We start from the raw sequence: 18,964 nt of genomic DNA on the forward strand, positions 1-18,964 counted from the left end.
TGTGGAGCTAGAAGGGGGCACGGAAGGGAAATGCGGCGGACGGACGGCCCAATCTGGGGTTTTTCGGCCCGGATAGAGCGCACACGGGCTTCTTCTGGGCTGTTAGTTTTCACACGTTTCTTTTGCAATTTCTTGTTTTTTATTTTCTTTTTGTACTAGCAAACGTGTTTTGCACGGAAAGAAAAAATATCATTTACATTTCCTTAATTCAGCAAACATAATCCAAAAATCATCTTACACTGATAAGGTTAACCCAACCATATCATATTAGCAGGAGTAGTTAAAATTTATGTCATCTAATACGAAAAGAAAAGTGTCACATGAGTGAGTGGACAAAACTCATATAAGAATTTACATGCTTTTGTAGCACTTGAATCGATTCACAGGTTCAAAAGTAGCGGCACCGTACAAAATAGCGCATGGTTTAGTCGGTTCTGTTAATCGATAGACTCCTCGCAGTCACGCTCTCATTGTCCATCTTCATCTTGATCGCCCACCTCTCCAAAATAATCTGGCCATAGATCCTCAAGTTAGCCATGGAGGAGAGCAGATGGGAGTCATGCGACCATGGATCGGGGGGAAGCTCGCAAGAAGGTCGCGCTCCGCAACGCTAGCTGCCTCGAGCAACCTTCGCCCTGCTTATCCACGTACAATTTATTCTGTGGTTTTCTCATTTCGCAACCGCAGCACACTGCCAACACGTTTATCACAACAGAATAAATAATTGGTCACCGTCGGTCGCTTAAAAAAGAGATGCTCCATAGAGCTAATCATGCATATCAAGTATTTAAAAATCCAGCCACATCATAAAGTATTTGGCTAGCTATCCAATTCACGCACATGCAGCATCGTACCTCGTACGTCAACGTGAGTTTTAATACTTCATGCAATGTTGTTTGTATCTTCACCTGTACACAAAATACCTACACCTTACCAGTGCAGACTACCATCTAAAACTTGTTAATTCTAGGATGCTTTACCTATAGATCTTCTTGTTTGTCTATTTTCCTGTGTCGTATTTGTATGCTATCTAAAGAGTGATTTGACAAAATCCAACTGCCTAGTTGGATCTAATCCTCTTTTTCTTGGGCGTCTCGTGCACCTGCGTCTTCTCACCATACATTCTCATCTGGAGATTCTCAAAGGCTTCTGACACCACATCAACCTGGAACCAAGTATTTCATTAACATTCGGAAACTGCTGAACATGATGAAAACAGAGTAGCTGACTTCATGTTCACTAACCAATTCAGGCTTCTTGGCATAGACCCTCACAATTCTATCCTCATTGTACGCAGGTAGCAAGTGGCTGACCCTGTCATCCGTGATGGGGAACTTCTCATCGCATCCAAAATCCTGTTGCAACAAAATTTCTGCTTAGGCCAGAGAACCTGGAGATATCTACGTTCATAAATAATAACTACAGACATCTGTCAAGGGGCATTAATAGTGCACAAGTAAATTCACAATCATGTTACTCACAAATACAACAAAAAGAAGGACAAAGACCGCCCTTCAAGGTTCAAATTCAGTATTGAAGGTATAGTCCAACCTTTTTCAGAAAAGTGGTGCTATCTTCCTAATAATAGGACTTCAAAATAAATGATGTACACAGATTATGGCTAAATTACTTACTACATTCTGTGAAAAACTACCAAAAAATAGTAACAGTAAAATGGGCAAGAAGGCAATAGCAAAACTACCATGTAAACAATAACAAAGGTGTATTTGAGATTTAAAAATCACCAATGAAACATGACGGATAGAGAGTGGACATATATTCATAGTTTTTGCAATAAAATCATATCATAGTTACTGAAATAGCCATTAATCAAGAGTCAAGACACATATAAGTTTAACAGAAGCAAGTAATTACCTTAAAGAACTTGATGCTGGTGATTGGTTGTTACATACACAAAGGAATGTGATCAGTTAGAATTTCGATATTTCAGACAAATCAATAAGAGAGATAAAGTAGCATTCAAATATCAGAAACCTTTCAAGGGGGTTATCTTTTCCACGAGTAAGATCTATCTTAACATTGCTTACTGCAACATCCTCTTCCTTCAGCAGCACCTCAGAAGATTTCTGAAGAAAGTTGAGTCAACATTAAAAAAAAGGTGTGAATTCTTCAGAGAGGCCAGATTATTTCAGCCACCCTTAATAAAATGTGGGAAAAGTGCAAACCTGTGAACAAACTATGTCCTGTGCAGTAATATTTTGGAAATGCTCCAGCTTATCCTTTGGAACAGAATACTGGTTGCAAAACTGCAACTCAAAGAAACAGAATAGCTTAATACTTTGATAAAAAGGAAGATTAGCTGAAGCAATAACTACACCAATACATTGCTGATGCTACATTATGCATCTATTGAACAGAAACATAGCTCAAGTACAAATTCTAGTTAGAGTGGAATAGCTGTACTGCACTCTACAAGATGCATAACAAGGTTGCTTCAGCTGTGATTTTTTTTTTTCATATAGGTATTATCATACACATCTCTGAAGACCAAACAACCTTTCCTCCTGAGTATCTTAATAGAAGCATCTGATGACATAGGTTACTCATTAGGACTATTTGGAAGAAATTTTGGTTTGTTGAAACACAAGCCAGGACTACCATATCTACACAGTACAATCATGTTAAGGTAAAAAAAACACAGCACAAGCATGCTCTCATGAACAACAACAACAAAGCCTTTAAGTCCCAAACAAGTTAGGGTAGGCTAGAGTTGAAACCCAGCAGAAGCGTTCAAGCACGTGGATAGCTGTCTTCCAAGCACTCGCTAAGTCTTTGAGTATATTCCATTCTTTCAAGTCTCCTTTTATTGCTTCTACCCAAGTCAACTTCGGTATTCCTCTGTCTCTCTTCACGTTACTATCCTGGCTTAGGATTCCACTACGCACCGGTGCCTCTGGAGGTCTCCGTTGGACATGTCCAAACCATTTCAATCGATGTTGGACAAGCTTTTCTTCAATTGATGCTACCCCTAATCTATCACGTATATCATCGTTCCGAACTCGATCCCTTCTTGTATAACCGCAAATCCAACGCAACATACGCATTTCCGCGACACTTATCTGTTAACATGTCGTCTTTTCGTAGGCCAACATTCTGCACCATACAACATAGCAGGTCTAATCGCCGTCCTATAAAACTTGCCTTTTAGCTTCTGTGGTACCCTTTTGTCACATAGGACACCAGATGCTTGCCGCCACTTCATCCACCCTGCTTTGATTATATGGCTAACATCTTCATCAATATCCCCGTTTCTCTGTAGCATTGATCCTAAATATCGAAATGTATCCTTCCTAAGCACTACTTGACCTTCTAAACTAATATCTTTCTCCTCCCGAGTAGTAGTGCCGAAGTCACATCTCATATACTCGGTTTTAGTTCTACTGAGTCTAAAACCTTTGGACTCTAAAGTCTTCCGCCATAACTCCAGTTTCTGATTCACTCCTATTCGGCTTTCATCAACTAGCACTACATCGTCCGCGAAAAGCATACACCAAGGGATGTCCCCTTGTATGTCCCTTGTGACCTCATCCATCACTAAGGCAAACAAATAAGGGCTCAAAGTTGACCCTTGATGTAGTCCTATCCTAATGGGGAAGTCATCCGTGTCTCCATCACTTGTTTGAACTCTAGTCACAACATTGTTGTACATGTCCTTAATGAGCCCGACGTACTTCGTTGGGACTTTATGTTTATCCAAAACCCACCACATAACATTCCTTGGTATTTTATCATAAGCTTTCTCCAAGTCAATAAAAACCATGTGTAGATCCTTCTTCTTAAGCTTTCTCCAAGTCAATAAAAATCATGTGTAGATCCTTCTTCTTCTCTATATACCGCTCCATAACTTGTCTTATTAAGAAAATGGCTTCCATGGTTGACCTTCCGAGCATGAAACCAAATTGGTTTATAGAGACCCGCGTTATTGCTCTCAAGCGATGCTCGATAACTCTCTCCCATGGCTTCATAGTATGGCTCATCAACTTAATTCTCCGGTAATTAGTACAACTTTGAATATCCCCTTTATTCTTATAGATCAGTACCAATATACTTCTCCTCCACTTATCAGGCATCTTGTTCGATCGAAAAATATAGTTGAACAGCTTGGTTAGCCATACTATAGCTATGTCCCCGAGATATCTCCACACCTCGATTGGGATACCATCCGGTCTCATCGCCTTACCTCCTTTCATCCTTTTCAACGCCTTTCTGACCTCAGATTCTTGGATTCTCCGCACAAAGCGCCTATTGGTGTTATCAAAAGAGTCATCCAACTGAAAGGTTGTGTCCGTATTCTCGCCATTGAACAATTTATCAAAATACTCTTGCTATCGATGTCGGATCTCATCCTCCTTCACCAAGAGATGCTCCCTTTCATCCTTAATGTACTTAACTTGGTTGAAGTCACTTGTCTTTCTCTCACGAACCCTAGCCATCCTATAAATGTCCTTCTCTCCTTCCTTCGTACTCAAACGTTGGTAAAGATCCTCGTATGCTCTACCCTTTGCCACACTTATAGCTCACTTTGTAGTCTTCTTTGCCACCTTATACTTCTCTATGTTGTCCACGATCCTGTCATGGTACAAGCGTCTATAGCCCTCTTTCTTCTCCTGAATAGCCCTTTGGACTTCCTTGTTCCACCACCAAGTATCTTTAGCCTCGCCTCCACTTCCTTTGGTTACTCCACACACCTCTGAGGCCACCTTCCGAATGTTGGTTGCCATCTTCTCCCACATTTGTTTATGTCATCTTCTTCCTTCCAAGAACCCTCTTTAATAACCCTTTCCCTGAATACCTCTGACGTCTTCCCTTTCAGTTTCCACCACTTTATTCTTTCAATCTTAGCTTGTTTATCCCTACGGGCACGCACCTGAAAACGAAAGTCTGTCACTAAAAGCTTATGTTGAGAAACAACACTCCCCTGGTATCACCTTGCAACCCAAACATGCTCGTTTGTCCTTTCTTCTTGTGAGGACAAAGTCAATCTGGCTAGAATGTTGTCCGCTACTGAAGGTCACTAGATGAGATTCTCTCTTTCTAAAGAATGTGTTGGCTATCATCAGGTCAAAAGCTACCGCGAAGTCCAGAACTTCCTCTCCCTCCTGATTCCTACTACCATACCCAAAATCTCCATGAACTGCCTTAAAACCTGCGCTTGTAGTACCTACATGCCCATTAAGATCTCCTCCTATAAAAACTTCTCACTACTAGGTACAGCTCTAATCAGGCCATCTAAGTCTTCCCAGAACTGTTTCTTAGCACTCTCATCGAGGCCTACTTGGGGGATATACGCACTAATTACGTTCAAGACCATATCACCAATGACAAGCTTGACTAAGATAATCCTATCTTCTTGCCTTCTCACTCCCACCACACTATTCTTGAGGCTCTTATCAATCAAAACTCCTACTCCATTTCTATTCGCAACTGTCCCTGTGTACCAAAACTTGAAACCTATATTGTCCACCTCCTTCGCCTTTTGACCCTTTCATTTAGTCTCTTGAACGCATAATATATTTACACGCCTCCTAGTCGCGGTATCAACTAATTCTCTTAACTTACCTGTAAACGACCCTACATTCCAACTACCTAAACGGATCCTAGTTGGTTCGACTAGCTTCCTTACCCTTCGCACCCGTCGACTCAGATGTGAAGAGCCTCGCTCATTTTTCACTACACCCGGGCGCCGATGTAGCGCGCCACTAAGGATGCGACGATCCGATCCTTGCTCACTTGACACCGTGCCTAGATCGCGACATGGCGCGTCACGGGGGTGACGACCCGGCCCTTGCTCATTTAACACCATACCCGGGTTCCGATATGGTGCCTCATGAAGCTGTGATATAATATGTTACAGGATTTCAATGTATAAGATTGCGAAGAATAAATTAATTCACATGAATTCATGGACATGGGACAACTATATGTGTTAAAAAAACAGAACCTCCTATGTATACTAAGCATGTGTAATGACATGACAAAATGCACTTGTATATGAGCATCATACTACCTTGTAGAGTTCTCTTCGGCGAATACGTTGAATGATTTCTTTTGCTTTCTCCAGTTCATTGTTAGGAGCAGTCTCAATGCTTTTAATGATTGTGTCATCCAACTGTAATTTCAGGGGATGTAAGATAGACTGGAAAACTATGAATACAATAACAATAAAAGACACCAAACCTTCCAAAAATCTTCTGGGTCATGTGCATGCAATGATATCCCCAAGTAATCATTAGCCTCAATGAGGGCATCCACAAGCATAAGTTCAACAGCCTAAGGATTGAGGAATGTCAGATAATGAACCAGATAATACCATAACAGGAATGACTCGGGTGCATAAGAAGTTAACCACTAATGATTCAAAGGCATCCATGTGTGAAATTGCTACGAAAAAACTAATTTACCACAAAACGCACTTGCTTAAAGGTAAAAGGAATGCCAATTCACAGGAAATTCAATCAGCGGCTGTATTTGAATCCTGAATCTCTCAAAAGCTGAACTAATTCATACCCCCCCCCCCCCCACCCACACACACACACACCCACCCACCCACCCAAAGGTGATGTTAGATGATGTAAACATGATTTTTTTTTTGGTACATAAATAAATAAATAAAGAGGTATGAAACAACAGGAGGAAATATAAATCATCCATACCTTTACTTTGGCATGGGTGTAGACAGTCCGGTGCAGATCAGCACGTGTTGAAAACAATTTATGGATGCTCAAGTCTGTATTATCAGAGAGACACAAGTCACATTTCAGTGCTCTTACAAGAATTTTGAAAAGAGGACAGATAAAATTTAAGCAGGTGAGGACTATATATAAACCTACAATCTTTGGCAGGGTAGCAAATTTCATCACCCATCACTCGCATGCCTTCCATCAATCTGCAGGGGATGCAATATAAACTTAGAAGATGTAACAATGACTGTGTCAAGGACGTCAGGTCCGAGACTAGCAGGACCCCGGCTACGGAGTTCGTAGCCGCGACCCGTGGTAGCTGGGCGAGGTTTTGCCCCTCAGCTCCAGTCGGTTTGGAGGAAGAAGAAGAGAGATTAGGTAATAATTCTTGCTTGCTTCTTATTCATCCTGATGACTCATATATAGGCCATTCGGCACTACAAATTGGAGCTAATTGCTCCTAATTCTAAGGCCTTGATCGGCTATTATTTCCTTCTATCTACTTGTCATTTCTTCCTGACCTGCATGCTGGGTGATCACGCCATATCCTCAGCTGGCGCGCCTGCCTGCATGGTGACCGCCCAGATCCTCAGTGGCTCTGCGGCCATCCCGGGCGCGCCGTTTCCTTGTATAGGCGTGGCCCCACATGACATCTCTCCCCTCCTCGACTAGCAGCTCGTCCTCGAGCTGGAACGCCGGGTACTTGTGGAGGAAGGAGTCCACAGCTTCCCAGGTTGCAGAGGTCGCGGTTTCGCCCTTCCATTGGATGAGCACCTGTTGAACGCCGCGAGCCAGGCGGATGCGCACTGCCCGTTCGGGCTCCGGAACAGCGGCGCCGTTGTGGATGACCGGGAGAGGTGGCGGTGTAGCTGGTGGATCACCGATGAACTTCTTGAGGCTGTAGTGGTCCATGCGCACCAGGAAGCGACGTCCCCAGAGATACGGACGCCAATGACGGATGGCGTGGACGAGACCGATCAGTTCCCGTTCGTAGGCGGCGAGGGAACGGTGTCGTGGCGCGACGGGCCGGCTGAAGTAGGCGATTGGGTGTTTCTCCTGGATTAGCACTGCCCCGAACCCGTGGGTCGACGCATCGCACTCGACGACGAACGGCTTGTCGAAGTCCGGCAGGGACAGAACCGGAGCCGAGGTGACCGCGGCTTTGAGGGCCTAGAATGCCGCGGTGGCGTCGGGAGTCCAGCGGAACCCTTCCTTCTTTAACAACGCCGTGAGGGGAGCCGCAATGGTGCCGTAGTCGTGGACGAACTTGCGGTAGTACCCCGCCAAGCCAAGGAAGCCCCGTACTGCACGCACCGAGCGGGGCTAGGGCCAGTCCTGGACCGCCTGCACCTTGGCGGGATCCATGGCGACGCCGGCCTCGGAGATGACATGCCCCAGGTAGGAGATGGAGGCGACCCCAAAAGCGCACTTCGAACGCTTGACGAAGAGTCGGTGCTGCTGCAGCATGATGAGGACGGCACAGAGGTGCCAGAGATGATCCACCCAAGATGAGCTGTAGATGAGGATGTCATAAAAAAACACGAGCACAACCCGGCGAAGGAAAGGGCGTAGGACGTCGTTCATCAGTGCTTGGAACGTGGCGGGAGCGTTGCACAGCCCGAACGGCATCACCAGAAACTCGTACAGCCCGTCGTGTGTGCGGAACGCCGTCTTGGCGATGTTGGCGGGGCACATGCAGACCTGGTGGTAGCCCGAGCGAAGGTCCAGCTTGGTGAAGAACTTGACGCCGTGGAGTTCGTCCAGCAACTCATCAACCACCGGGATGGGAAAAGCATCCTTGACCGTGATCGCGTTCAAGGCACGGTAATCGACGCAGAAATGCCACGACCCATCGGCCTTCTTAACGAGGAGGACCGGGGAAGAGAAGGCCGAGGAGCTCCGGCGTATGAGCCCCTGGTCCAGCATGGCGGCGCATTGCCGCTCCAACTCGTCCTTGTGCGTCGCCGGGTACCGGTAGGGGCGGACCACCACGGGCTGCGATCCTAGCAGGAGGATGGTGTTGTGGTCTCGGCTGCGAGGAGGTAGCCCGTGGGGCTCGGCGAAGACGTCGGAGAAGGAGTCGAGGAGCTCGTCCAGCAGGGTGGCGCTGGCAGTAGTTGCGCGGAGGCCGGGTGCGGCATGGCCTGCCATCCCGTGCCAGCAGACGTCACGTGCATGCCGCTTGAATGTCATCGTCCGCGCGCGGAAATCTTAGAGGATCGGCCCCAGCGACGCGAGCCACTGCATGCCGAGGACCACGTCGTAGCCGGCGAGAGGCATGACGAACAAGTCTGCGGCGAAGGTGTCGCCGCTGATGGTGAGCGTGGCCCGGCGGATGACGCCCAGGTAGGAGACGCGCTCGCCGTTGGCCACCGTGGCCGTCAGATGAGGACGGTGCTGCAGAGGAAGTCCTGTGCGCTGTGCGGCTGCCTCGGAGATGAAATTGTGGGTCGATCCGGAGTCGAGGAGTACGATGAGGGACGTGTCGCCCAGCGCGACCTGGATTTGCATCGTGTCGCTGAAGTGGACGCCGGCGATGGCGTGGAGCGAGAAGTGGGGGCTCGTCTCGGTGGCGCCCTCTTCAACGTCCTCGTCGTCCTCCACAACGCCCTCCAGCAAGAAAAGGCGCTTGCAGACCCAGTTGTGCCCCCGGCCGAACTTTTCGCCGCAGTTGTAGCAGAGTCCCAAGCGACGGCGTTCCTCCTGCTCGGCCTGGGTCAGGCGCTTGACCGGCCGACCCTCCACGGTGACTGTGGCTGGGGCGGTCGTGGTGTCCACGGGCAGCGCCGGCAGAGCAAGACACGGTGCGGGCGCCGGTAAGAGTGCTCGGGGCGCCGCACGAGGCGGATGAGCCACGTACTGCTCCCGCAGTTCGAGCTTGCGCGCCAGGCTCAGCTCCGGCGAGGGACTGCGGATTATGCACCTCGACGTCGAAGCTGAGCGGCGGTTGGAGGCCCGCGGTGAAGAGCTGGACCCGTTGTTACTCGTCCAGGCGATCCGCGCGAGGGAGGAGCGCTTGGAAGCGATCCTGGTACTCCGCAATGGTGCCCGTGCGCTTGCACGCCGCCAATTCGCCGAGCAGGTTCAAGCGCAGAGGAGGTCCGTAGCGCAGGTGCAGCAAGTCCTTGAAGCAGCGCCACGACGGAATTCCCTCGTCCTGTTGTATCTGGATGTACCACATCTGGGCACCTTCCTCCAAATTGTAGGAGGCCATCCAAACCTTCTCCTCCTCCATGATGCGCTGCTAGTGGAAGTAGGATTCGCAGCGGTTAATGAAGATGAGCGGATCGGATTTGCCGCCATACCGCGGAAAATCCAATTTCTAGAATCGTGGCGGCCAGTCCTGGTGGTGCTCCCCTGTGGCGGACTTGTTGCCGGAGGAAGACGACGTCGACTGGGTAGCGTTCAGGCGTTGGATCGCCTGATGCCTGCAGAGACTTGAGGGTGGCGGCCAAGGCGTCCAGAGTAGCCTAGAGGGCGGCCTCCCGGTCTCCCATGGCAGCGGCTTGGTGAGGGGTGGGCGGGGCAGAAGAAGCTCGGAGCGGCGACGGAGGCGAGGATGATCGGCTAGGCGAGGAAGGCCTGGATCGTGATACCAGATTGTCAAGGACGTCAGGTCCGAGACTAGCAGGACCCCGACTACGGAGTTCATAGCCGCGACCCGTGGTAGCTGGGCCAGATTTTGCCCCTCAGCTCCAGTCGGTTTGGAGGAAGAAGAGAGATTAGGTAATAATTCTTGCTTGCTTCTTATTCATCCTGATGACTCTTATATATAGGCCATTCAGCACTACAAATTGAAGCTAATTGCTCCTAATTCTAAGGTCTTGATCGGCTATTATTTCCTTCTATCTACTTGCCATTTCTTCCTGACCTGCATACTGGGTGATCACGCCATATCCTCTGCTGGCGCGCCTACCCGCATGGTGACCGCCCAGATCCTCAGTGGCTCTGCGGCCATCCCGGGCGCGCCGTTTCCTTGTATAGGCGTGGCCCCACATGACAGTCTGGCAGCACAGTTGCAGTAAAGAAAACATTGATGTGAGTCTTCCATACAAACACATGATACACCACAAATTTAAATACCTAATTTTTCTGCAATTATTTAACTAAATCTTGCAAGGACAAAGGTATCTACAACTAAAAAGACCCGTAAGTCATTGTCACCGGTCGCTAATCGCCCCCCCCCCCCCCCTCCCACGGTAATCCCCGTCCCACGCGCTAATCCCATCCCAAAATAACCCCCCGCCCGATCGGGAAAAAAAAGAAAATCAACCGCACGCTAATCCTCCCCCCTGGCGTGCTAATCCCCCGCCCCGAGCGCTAATCCATCACGCAACCGCTGCAAGCGCATGACTCGAAGGTCCCCCCCGCATGACACCAGGTCATCGTCACAGCTCGCACAACGGCGACCTTCAGCGCCCTCACCGTAGCTCGTCCACGCCGCCGCCAGCAACACCCCCGCCCTGCTCCTAGCCATCCCCGTCGCGTGGGCGCAGCCTCGCCTCGCGCTGGTCGAGGAGTCGGCGGCGGGCCAAGGATGCGGCGGCGCCTGATCTTGCCCTGGCACCGTTTGATGAAGAGGCGGCGGGCCAAGGACGCGGATTGGGTTGAGGAGCTAGCGGCGCGGGTCGAGCACGCGGCGATGCTGGATCTGCCCACGCACCAGCTGAGGAGGAGGTGACAAATCAAGGAGGTGGTGCAGGTGGCGGCGGGCCGAGGACACGTGGACGCTGGATCTCGCCCTATGGCAGAGGATGCGGCACGACAACTGTGGAATCGCGCTCACCGTCGTCGCCCTCCGCCATCATTCGCTCGTCGTGTTGGTTTGCCCATGCCCTTACTCTCTCGGTGGTGCGCGCGGGCCTAGGCTTCTCACGGCCTCCGTCCATTGTCTCCCTGTGTGTCCAGCCACGCCCTGGTGACAGGAGAAACCGGCGGCCTTGAATGTGCTTAACACGACAAGTTGCAGATCGATCCAGCACCAGTGCGTCGTTGCTTTCTCAACTGAAGAACTCCAACTACAATCTAACCTGCTACTGTTTGATGAATTTGCATGCACAGGGAGATGACATCAGTTACTCAACCTATGCATCACGTAGGCCCACTCTAGGTCATCACTCACTCACAGGATGAAGGATGTGGATAACAAAGTAATCCAGGTGCTGCTGTGAGGGCATCCGATCACTCTTTCAGGTGCAAATTTCAGGAGCCCTCTTTTGCATTCTTCTTAGTCTAAATCAAAATCCAGTTTGATTTAGAATTTTTAGTGCAAGTCTATCTGAACAAATATCAGTATGTTTTCTTATTAGAATTTTTAGTGCACTGCAGCAGAGCTCTGAGATAAAATCGAAACACAATTAGAAACAGGACAATGAATGCCAGACTAAGAACAGAGGTACTACAACTTTTGCATATCCACAAAAATAAATTTCTTGTAGAAATAACCTGTGGACTGCATTGTCACATCCCTATATAAATGATCAGTACATCGACCAGATCTTTTAATATTAGCTTCCAATCTATTAGCAGTCCCTAAATACTATTATAGCCAAAAGAATGATACAGTTCAGGGGACTAATAATTGTTGATACATCTGCAAAAGGGGCCTGCTAATTCCATCATCTTGTACAACTATTCTCAAGAGATTATTCAGTTTCATAGAGTTTTCTATTTGCTCCTACTCTGATGTATTTAATAGGTGAGATGTAGATAAGTGTTTGTTGATTGTCTCAATTCTTATGCTTCATAATCTGTGGTGGTTAGAGGCTGAGTGAAGTATCACAGTCTGTCTCTGCAATACTTCGTGTTTCTTTTTACCACAATTTACAGTTTTCATTAGAATGTGGTCTTTATTTCAGTTTAATTTTTTGGTAGTACATGGAAGGTGATTACTGGACTTGAGGGTGTGCCTGCACGTACAGTTGATCGCAATTTCTTATAATCTTCATTAGAATGTGGTCCTTATTTAAGTATAATTTAAATTTTCACCACCATATTCCATACGTGAGTGCATCTATTTTATTTTGCCTGAATTTTTCCCAGGGCAACAGGTTGTTGATCGATGATACCTTTTATCTGACAGGACGTCAAGACCTGGGCATCGTCGACATGGGCCCAGCTTCACATGGATTGATTCACATTCAGGGCTGCCTCAGCTCATCTAACAGGTTTTGACATTGCCATACCAATTCTGATGCCTATAAGTAGATTGTTTAGAATGGTAAGGTAGCAGCAGGAGTAGGAATTCTTACTACTTGTTTGCTTGACAATGCCTATTCAGAAGATGCTTGTGATATTCATCTTAGTACTTGAGCCGCCTGTAGTCCAGTACATGGTGGGCGGAATGTTACACTTGACAAGAAGCAAGTTATTTTAATTTGCTAGCTTAAAAGAATATGGTGAGCGGAATGTTACACTTGACAAGAAGCATGTTCTAGGTTCAGACCATGAGCTTTAAACTAGAAAATAATCTTGCACTTTTTTCAGGCCCTTTCCTGTGCTTAGTGTCTCATGCACTGTTTCTTCCTTGTAGGCTGGTTTGATATCAGGTGCCATTGGCCTTAGAGCCCATTTAAAGAAAATCTGAGTGATGCCCTCTCAAATTTGCATGGACGCAATATCTGATGGAAATAAGAAGATATGTTGAACGAGCATGTTCCAAATGTAAATTGCTACAAATACAAAAAAAGGTTTTGCTCTTGCATGGGTTCCTATTGAATGTACCAAAGCATTTTATGTTGAATAAGTTAATGATTTTTAATATATTGATCTTGGCCCAGGTAAAAGATCTCAGCTTACCGACTAGACTTGCTTGACCATGGTCAATGTATGTTTATGGGAGTGCATCTTAGTTTGCCTCATATATTAGTTTGAAGGTGGATCTAAAAAGTAAACAATTTAGGTGTTGATGGTAGATTTCTAATCATTGGCTTCTAAGGAGGTGCTTAGTAATAAAGTGAATTACAAGATGTGGTTGCAAGACGTTTGACCGCACAAAGTGTTTAGGCTACCAATGTTTGTACTCAATCGAAACCATGGTACACACAAGATATTTCTTTCATGTGTGTTAGCTGAAAAATACAAGGTCGTTTGGATTTTGAAACCCGTAGCAACGCACGGGCACTCAACTCTGACTGTAAAAGATACAAGGCCGTGTGCCCATGTTTGAATTTCTAGCATGGGACTAACACTAGCTATCATATGACAGAGAAACTAATTAAGATTCATTTCTTTCTGTGTAGATACAAGTGTCGTACACTTTAAATGTGGCTCAGTGAGATACCAAGCAGAAACTAACAAAGCAAGAATGATGACAGAATAGGAAAGGAAACCTATTTTCTAACACGATTTCCAGTTGTCTCCTTAGAGTCTTTCATCCCCAAAACCACTTTTAACCGATAATCCATAATTTCCATGGGCGAGATCAGCACTACAGGCACGTTTGGCTCGTTGCCAGAACTCGCCCAGCCTAAAGTTCAGCGCGTTGACTCGCTTAGGCTACGGTTTGGTTCACTTCCACGGTTTCGGCGTGCCGCAACTGCCCAAGCCTGTCCGCTAGTGTTTTGCATGCGATTTTCTTGCCTAAATTGTGGCGAGCAAATCCAGCACCAGACTTGAGGCGCGGCCATAACTGCGGCTCAGCAAACCGAGTAATGAACCAAACACGCCCTACAACCTGACCGCATAAAATGAGAGGGGGAAAAATAGTCAACACCTTGACAGAGAACCCCACAACATGAAGAACAGTGATGTCAAATATTTTGCGAAGGTCGGTAACATTTATTCTCACTCCTATTTTTAACAAACAGGGCTGAAAACAAGAATAATTTGACACAGGTAAAACAAGAGAAATCAATTGTACCTCCAATACTGGAAATTACAGCCAAGACCACATGCTCTGCAGTCACGGCCAATGTAGTCAAACCTGCACACAGTTACTCAACCTTATATCATAGCCAGATCATAGCACAAAACCACTGTGGGCATATAGAAGAAAACGCCATAAGTTCAATTCAGAGAGGCCCTTACTTGTCAACATCTATACCATTGCGACCATTAGCAACAATGTCATAAAGAAAATGCTTCTCATTTGCACTCTGAAGAAATAGTTTTCAGAATTCATCCAAAGTAAGCAATGCATTTTCAATACAGGTAGAAAACCAGGCTGGAAACAGAGAAGATACATACTTTTGTGCTGGCAGGCTCAGAGCTGGCAGTTATCATGTCCTACAGAACATTTTAATGTTTAATTAAGGTTTAGGAACTTCTATATAAATACTGTGATGTACTATAACGAATTGTATGCAATTATTTTACATTTTTGTCCATGTGATCCCATGCTTACTCCATATATAAAGAGAAGCAGTAGATCACAGAACATATTAAACTGCATTCATCCATATTACCAAGCTGAATCTTTAATGGAGAGGGGGAGTTGGTTAAAGATGGTCATTAGTGTGTGCCACACAAGGACTGGAAGCAAAATGATTCTTACCTTGACCATTTTGAGATAATCATTTTCAATATCTATTGCATGTTTGTCAACAATGCTATCCAAAAGGAGCACTGACATCTTTTCATGGGACCTGAATAAACAAGAGCATAGAAGTCAAGGCACCAACCCCAAGATAGGTAAAGCATTGCAGCATGGGTAGCTAAATGTCAGAATGATCAAAACTATATCTTTTATTCATGAACGTGGCTATGCACCCGTTTTTCATTAAGAGGCAAGAATGATGAAATTATATCATCACGCCATCATGCACAATGTAAATGTATACCCATTCAGAATGTGGACAGAAACAGCATGTGATTTTAAAGGCATAAGCCATAACAGCTAAAGTAGCATAAACTCGTAACAAATGAAAGAGAAGGGAACATACAGATGTCTATGCATAACAGCTATACAAGTAGAATAACCTTAGGCTTGTCTTTTGAACCACTGGACCTAACCATAACTTAAGTTATAGGACAGCACACCTAGATGTAATTAACACCATATATGAAAAGGAGCCAAATGCCAAAAGAGAATCACCAGGATGAGCCAGGATCAACTCTAGGAAGAAACTCATGCTCAAACAAATGACTGAAGGGTCCATGTCCAATATCATGCAAGAGACCTGAATAAGAGTTAAGCACGATCACAAAGATGTTTAATAATTAATGAACCCTAGATGTGTAGACCAACCTGCAAGCTTTACAGTCTGCATGTCGACATGATCAATGCCAAGCTCTTCACCCTGTCAAAAGAAAACATTACCTTAACCTTAACATTTTAGCTTTCCAGCATTTCAGTCAGCTTCAGAGTTCAGATTGATGCCACACACACCTGATATGTCTTAAGATTATTTATAGCCTTTCCAGCCAACGAATAGACACCTAATGAGTGTTCGAAGCGTGTGTGAACCGCTCCAGGATAGACGAGATATGTAAAACCTGAAAACCATCAAAAATATGTTATTGCAACATCAAATACAGTTGACAGTATAAAGTCCACCTAAATTGGATTTTACAAATAAAAGTAAGCGTTCTCATATGTTATTTTGAAAAACTTGAAAACATAAGCATCCATGTAAATAACAGAGTAAAGTGTTGCATAAATGTAAATAGTCAACTAAACGAATTCAGGGACGACAAAGCTATGTATTTCAATCACTGCATAATTTTCTGCACAAATAGTGAATTGGTTGTAGTCATGTCAACCCAATAAGGAACAAATCATGAATCTTGAACAGATAGTTATCATGTATAGCAATAACCATTATTAACCCTCATCAGTTTTGTCTGCTTGATTTTGTTCAAAAAAGAACTTTTTGTCCGCTAGAATGACAAATACATATGAATTGGAATGCTAAACAACAAATAACAAGCAATGGAACTCCATTTCGTTTTCAATATGTCTGTCAAAATTCCACAAATTGAGAGAGAAACTGAACTCACCAAGTTGTTTCAAGTCCCGCAACCTAAATAGCATGATGTATTGAAATCAAAATCATGATTAGGCCATAAAGAAGTTGAATAGATAAATGAGAAGATGCAATTAACTAAACTCAGTCACCTCTGAAACTCCTCGGTATCAACAAACTGCAGGGCAAACTGCAGAACAAAGACCGAAACAATTAGTATTTATATATGGGAGTGCTATGAGCAGCAGAAGTTACATGAATGGCACCGCACCATAGCCAGTTCCTGAGATATACTATATATGAGACGTTAGTTTTAAGTTTTAAAACATCCAAATCCAGTTGTAGCCTTAATACAAGTGCAACTTGTTGGAAGTCATGGTTAACCAATTTGCCAGCAATGAGAAAACAGAGGTACCAGGCATGACTATCAGGGCTATGCAAACAGGGTCAAATAGGTTACAGATAGATGCATGAATGCAAACTTCACAAGCTGTCAAAGCATACTCATTTAGTATTTGTTGGACTATTAGCACCAACCTGTTTTTGAAAGGGCCTAGCGACCATTACATGAATAGAATAAATAAATTTCCTATTGACCCTTATGCAGAAATCTACAAATGTTCAATGTTCCTAAAATGTGAATATATTGCTTATCAATAAAAATGGTTAGTAATGCTATTTAGATAGCACTGGGTCCATGACTATTCAAGACTGAAATTAAAAGAGTATAAACATAAGTGGTTATCTATGGTGTAAAGTAAAACACCAAGCATAAACACTTTATAAGATGTAAAGTGATTATGAACAACAACAAAACAGGCGGGCCAATATAGACTTGTCATGTACACCAAACGGTTGCTCTTTCACCAGTGGAGTCAATGCTAGTAATGCACAGTGAAACTGCCTACCTACCCAAAAATAGAGAACTAGTAAAATGCTGACATGATTTAAAATTTTATTTGCAGTATAACACCTGAGGTCAGGTTGAAGTCACATGTAACAGTCAAAGCAAATTAAACTAGCCACCGGAGACTTGTTTATGGCCCAACAAGTCAACAAAAAATAATACCTCTCCCTCTAAAAGTAGCACTAGCATTATTCTCCGGTTACTCCTAGATTAGAATAAATAAACGTACCCCCGTTGAATTTATTAATTTGGAAAAAACGAGACGCCACATGCACAGCTAATCATGCAAGGAGTCCATGCGCCACACCAACATCAACATGCAACACATGAACAGGACCAAACACCAAAACATAAAACATAAAACAAAACGGCACAGCGCAACAACTAGAAACACATGAAGAGATGGGAATCTACTGTGTCCAGCTCATCAAGGCAGTTGGTACAAGGAATTGAAGGAAGAAAATTAAGAGCGGGGCGGCGGAGCAAACCCTAAAAGGGTGAATAACTATTGCTTTCACACGAGCAAAATAACGGCATCGCAAGAGTAAACTGCGGCCGCGGAAAACGTAGAGCCAAACGAAACAGATGCGTATCAGAAAACCCCGAAGGGCATTGCATAATCCTGCTCCACCACTAGCCGGCAACGCGTGCGGCAAGCCGAACTGATGAAAAACAGCAATGAACGAACATGCATCGTCTACCAATTCATCCACCCCCGAGGAACAGGAGGAGGAGGAGGACCGACACGATCAAGGATCATCAATCAATCAATCCAGGAGCAATGAGGCGAGGAGAGACGAGAGCAGGGGCTGCGAAGTAAGGATGCAGCGGAGCTCACCGGGTCGAGCGAGATGCTCCCGTGGAGGTTGTCGAAGACCTGCTTCACGTAGCGGCGGTCGCAGCTCCCGTAGCTCGGCCTAACCGCCGTCTCTGGGGACTGCGGGGAGGGGCGCGTCAAGGGCGCCGCCGCCAGCACGGAGTCTCCCTGCGGGGAGGGGCAGTACTCTCCCATGTCTGCGCCGCGGTGCGGTGCGGTGCGGTTCTCCTCCTCCCACCGTACCACCGCCTCCGAGTTCCCGAACGCTCGGAGCGCGCGCCCGTGCGTCGTGGGGCGCGTTGCGAGCGGGCGGTGGTGGGGGATGGGGTGGCCGCGTGGGTTCGTTTGGGTTGGGGGATGCAAAGCTGGAACAGGCGAAGCGGGGAGCACGAGATAAGGTAATGGAAAAAGTGTACCAGAAAAACCACTCATCTTTAGCGCTGTGGCTACTCCACCTGAACTTTAAAATCGTCTGACGAGCATCTTAAAGTTTCTTAAACCGTTTAATTAACCCTGAGTGTTTTGGAAGCCGGTTTCGTAGAGACAAGACAGGGTGGCGGCGGGCCCTGATGTCAGCTCCCTTCCCCCCAAATATGGATGCCTTGGCCTGGCGGCGACCTCGTGTCTCGCGGCG

At 45.9% G+C, this 18,964-nt stretch overlaps 1 protein-coding gene and 1 long non-coding RNA gene across 2 annotated transcripts; one reads left to right on the forward strand and one right to left on the reverse strand.

The window, feature by feature from the left end:
* Window positions 1–738: 738 nt before the first annotated feature.
* On the reverse strand, window positions 739–18,737 carry LOC136449696 (uncharacterized). Its single transcript, XM_066449853.1, has 19 exons — window positions 18,352–18,737; window positions 16,759–16,796; window positions 16,641–16,663; window positions 16,030–16,136; window positions 15,889–15,940; window positions 15,736–15,820; window positions 15,196–15,286; window positions 14,889–14,927; window positions 14,730–14,797; window positions 14,563–14,625; window positions 6,852–6,907; window positions 6,675–6,748; window positions 6,199–6,291; window positions 6,029–6,130; window positions 2,187–2,267; window positions 1,996–2,087; window positions 1,876–1,891; window positions 1,245–1,355; window positions 739–1,165 (listed from the first exon to the last, which is right to left on the reverse strand). Exons 1-19 carry the CDS (start codon window positions 18,523–18,525, stop codon window positions 1,061–1,063), a joined length of 1,470 nt encoding a protein of 489 aa, XP_066305950.1. The 5' UTR covers window positions 18,526–18,737; the 3' UTR covers window positions 739–1,060.
* LOC136449697 (uncharacterized) lies at window positions 10,980–13,266 on the forward strand. The gene is made up of 3 exons (XR_010758104.1): window positions 10,980–11,894; window positions 12,744–12,868; window positions 12,982–13,266. It is a non-coding gene; the product is annotated as an uncharacterized lncRNA (long non-coding RNA).
* Window positions 18,738–18,964: the final 227 nt, after the last annotated feature.

This window comes from Miscanthus floridulus, chromosome 5 (genome assembly GCF_019320115.1).
Source record: "Miscanthus floridulus cultivar M001 chromosome 5, ASM1932011v1, whole genome shotgun sequence".
Lineage (NCBI taxonomy): Eukaryota > Viridiplantae > Streptophyta > Magnoliopsida > Poales > Poaceae > Miscanthus > Miscanthus floridulus.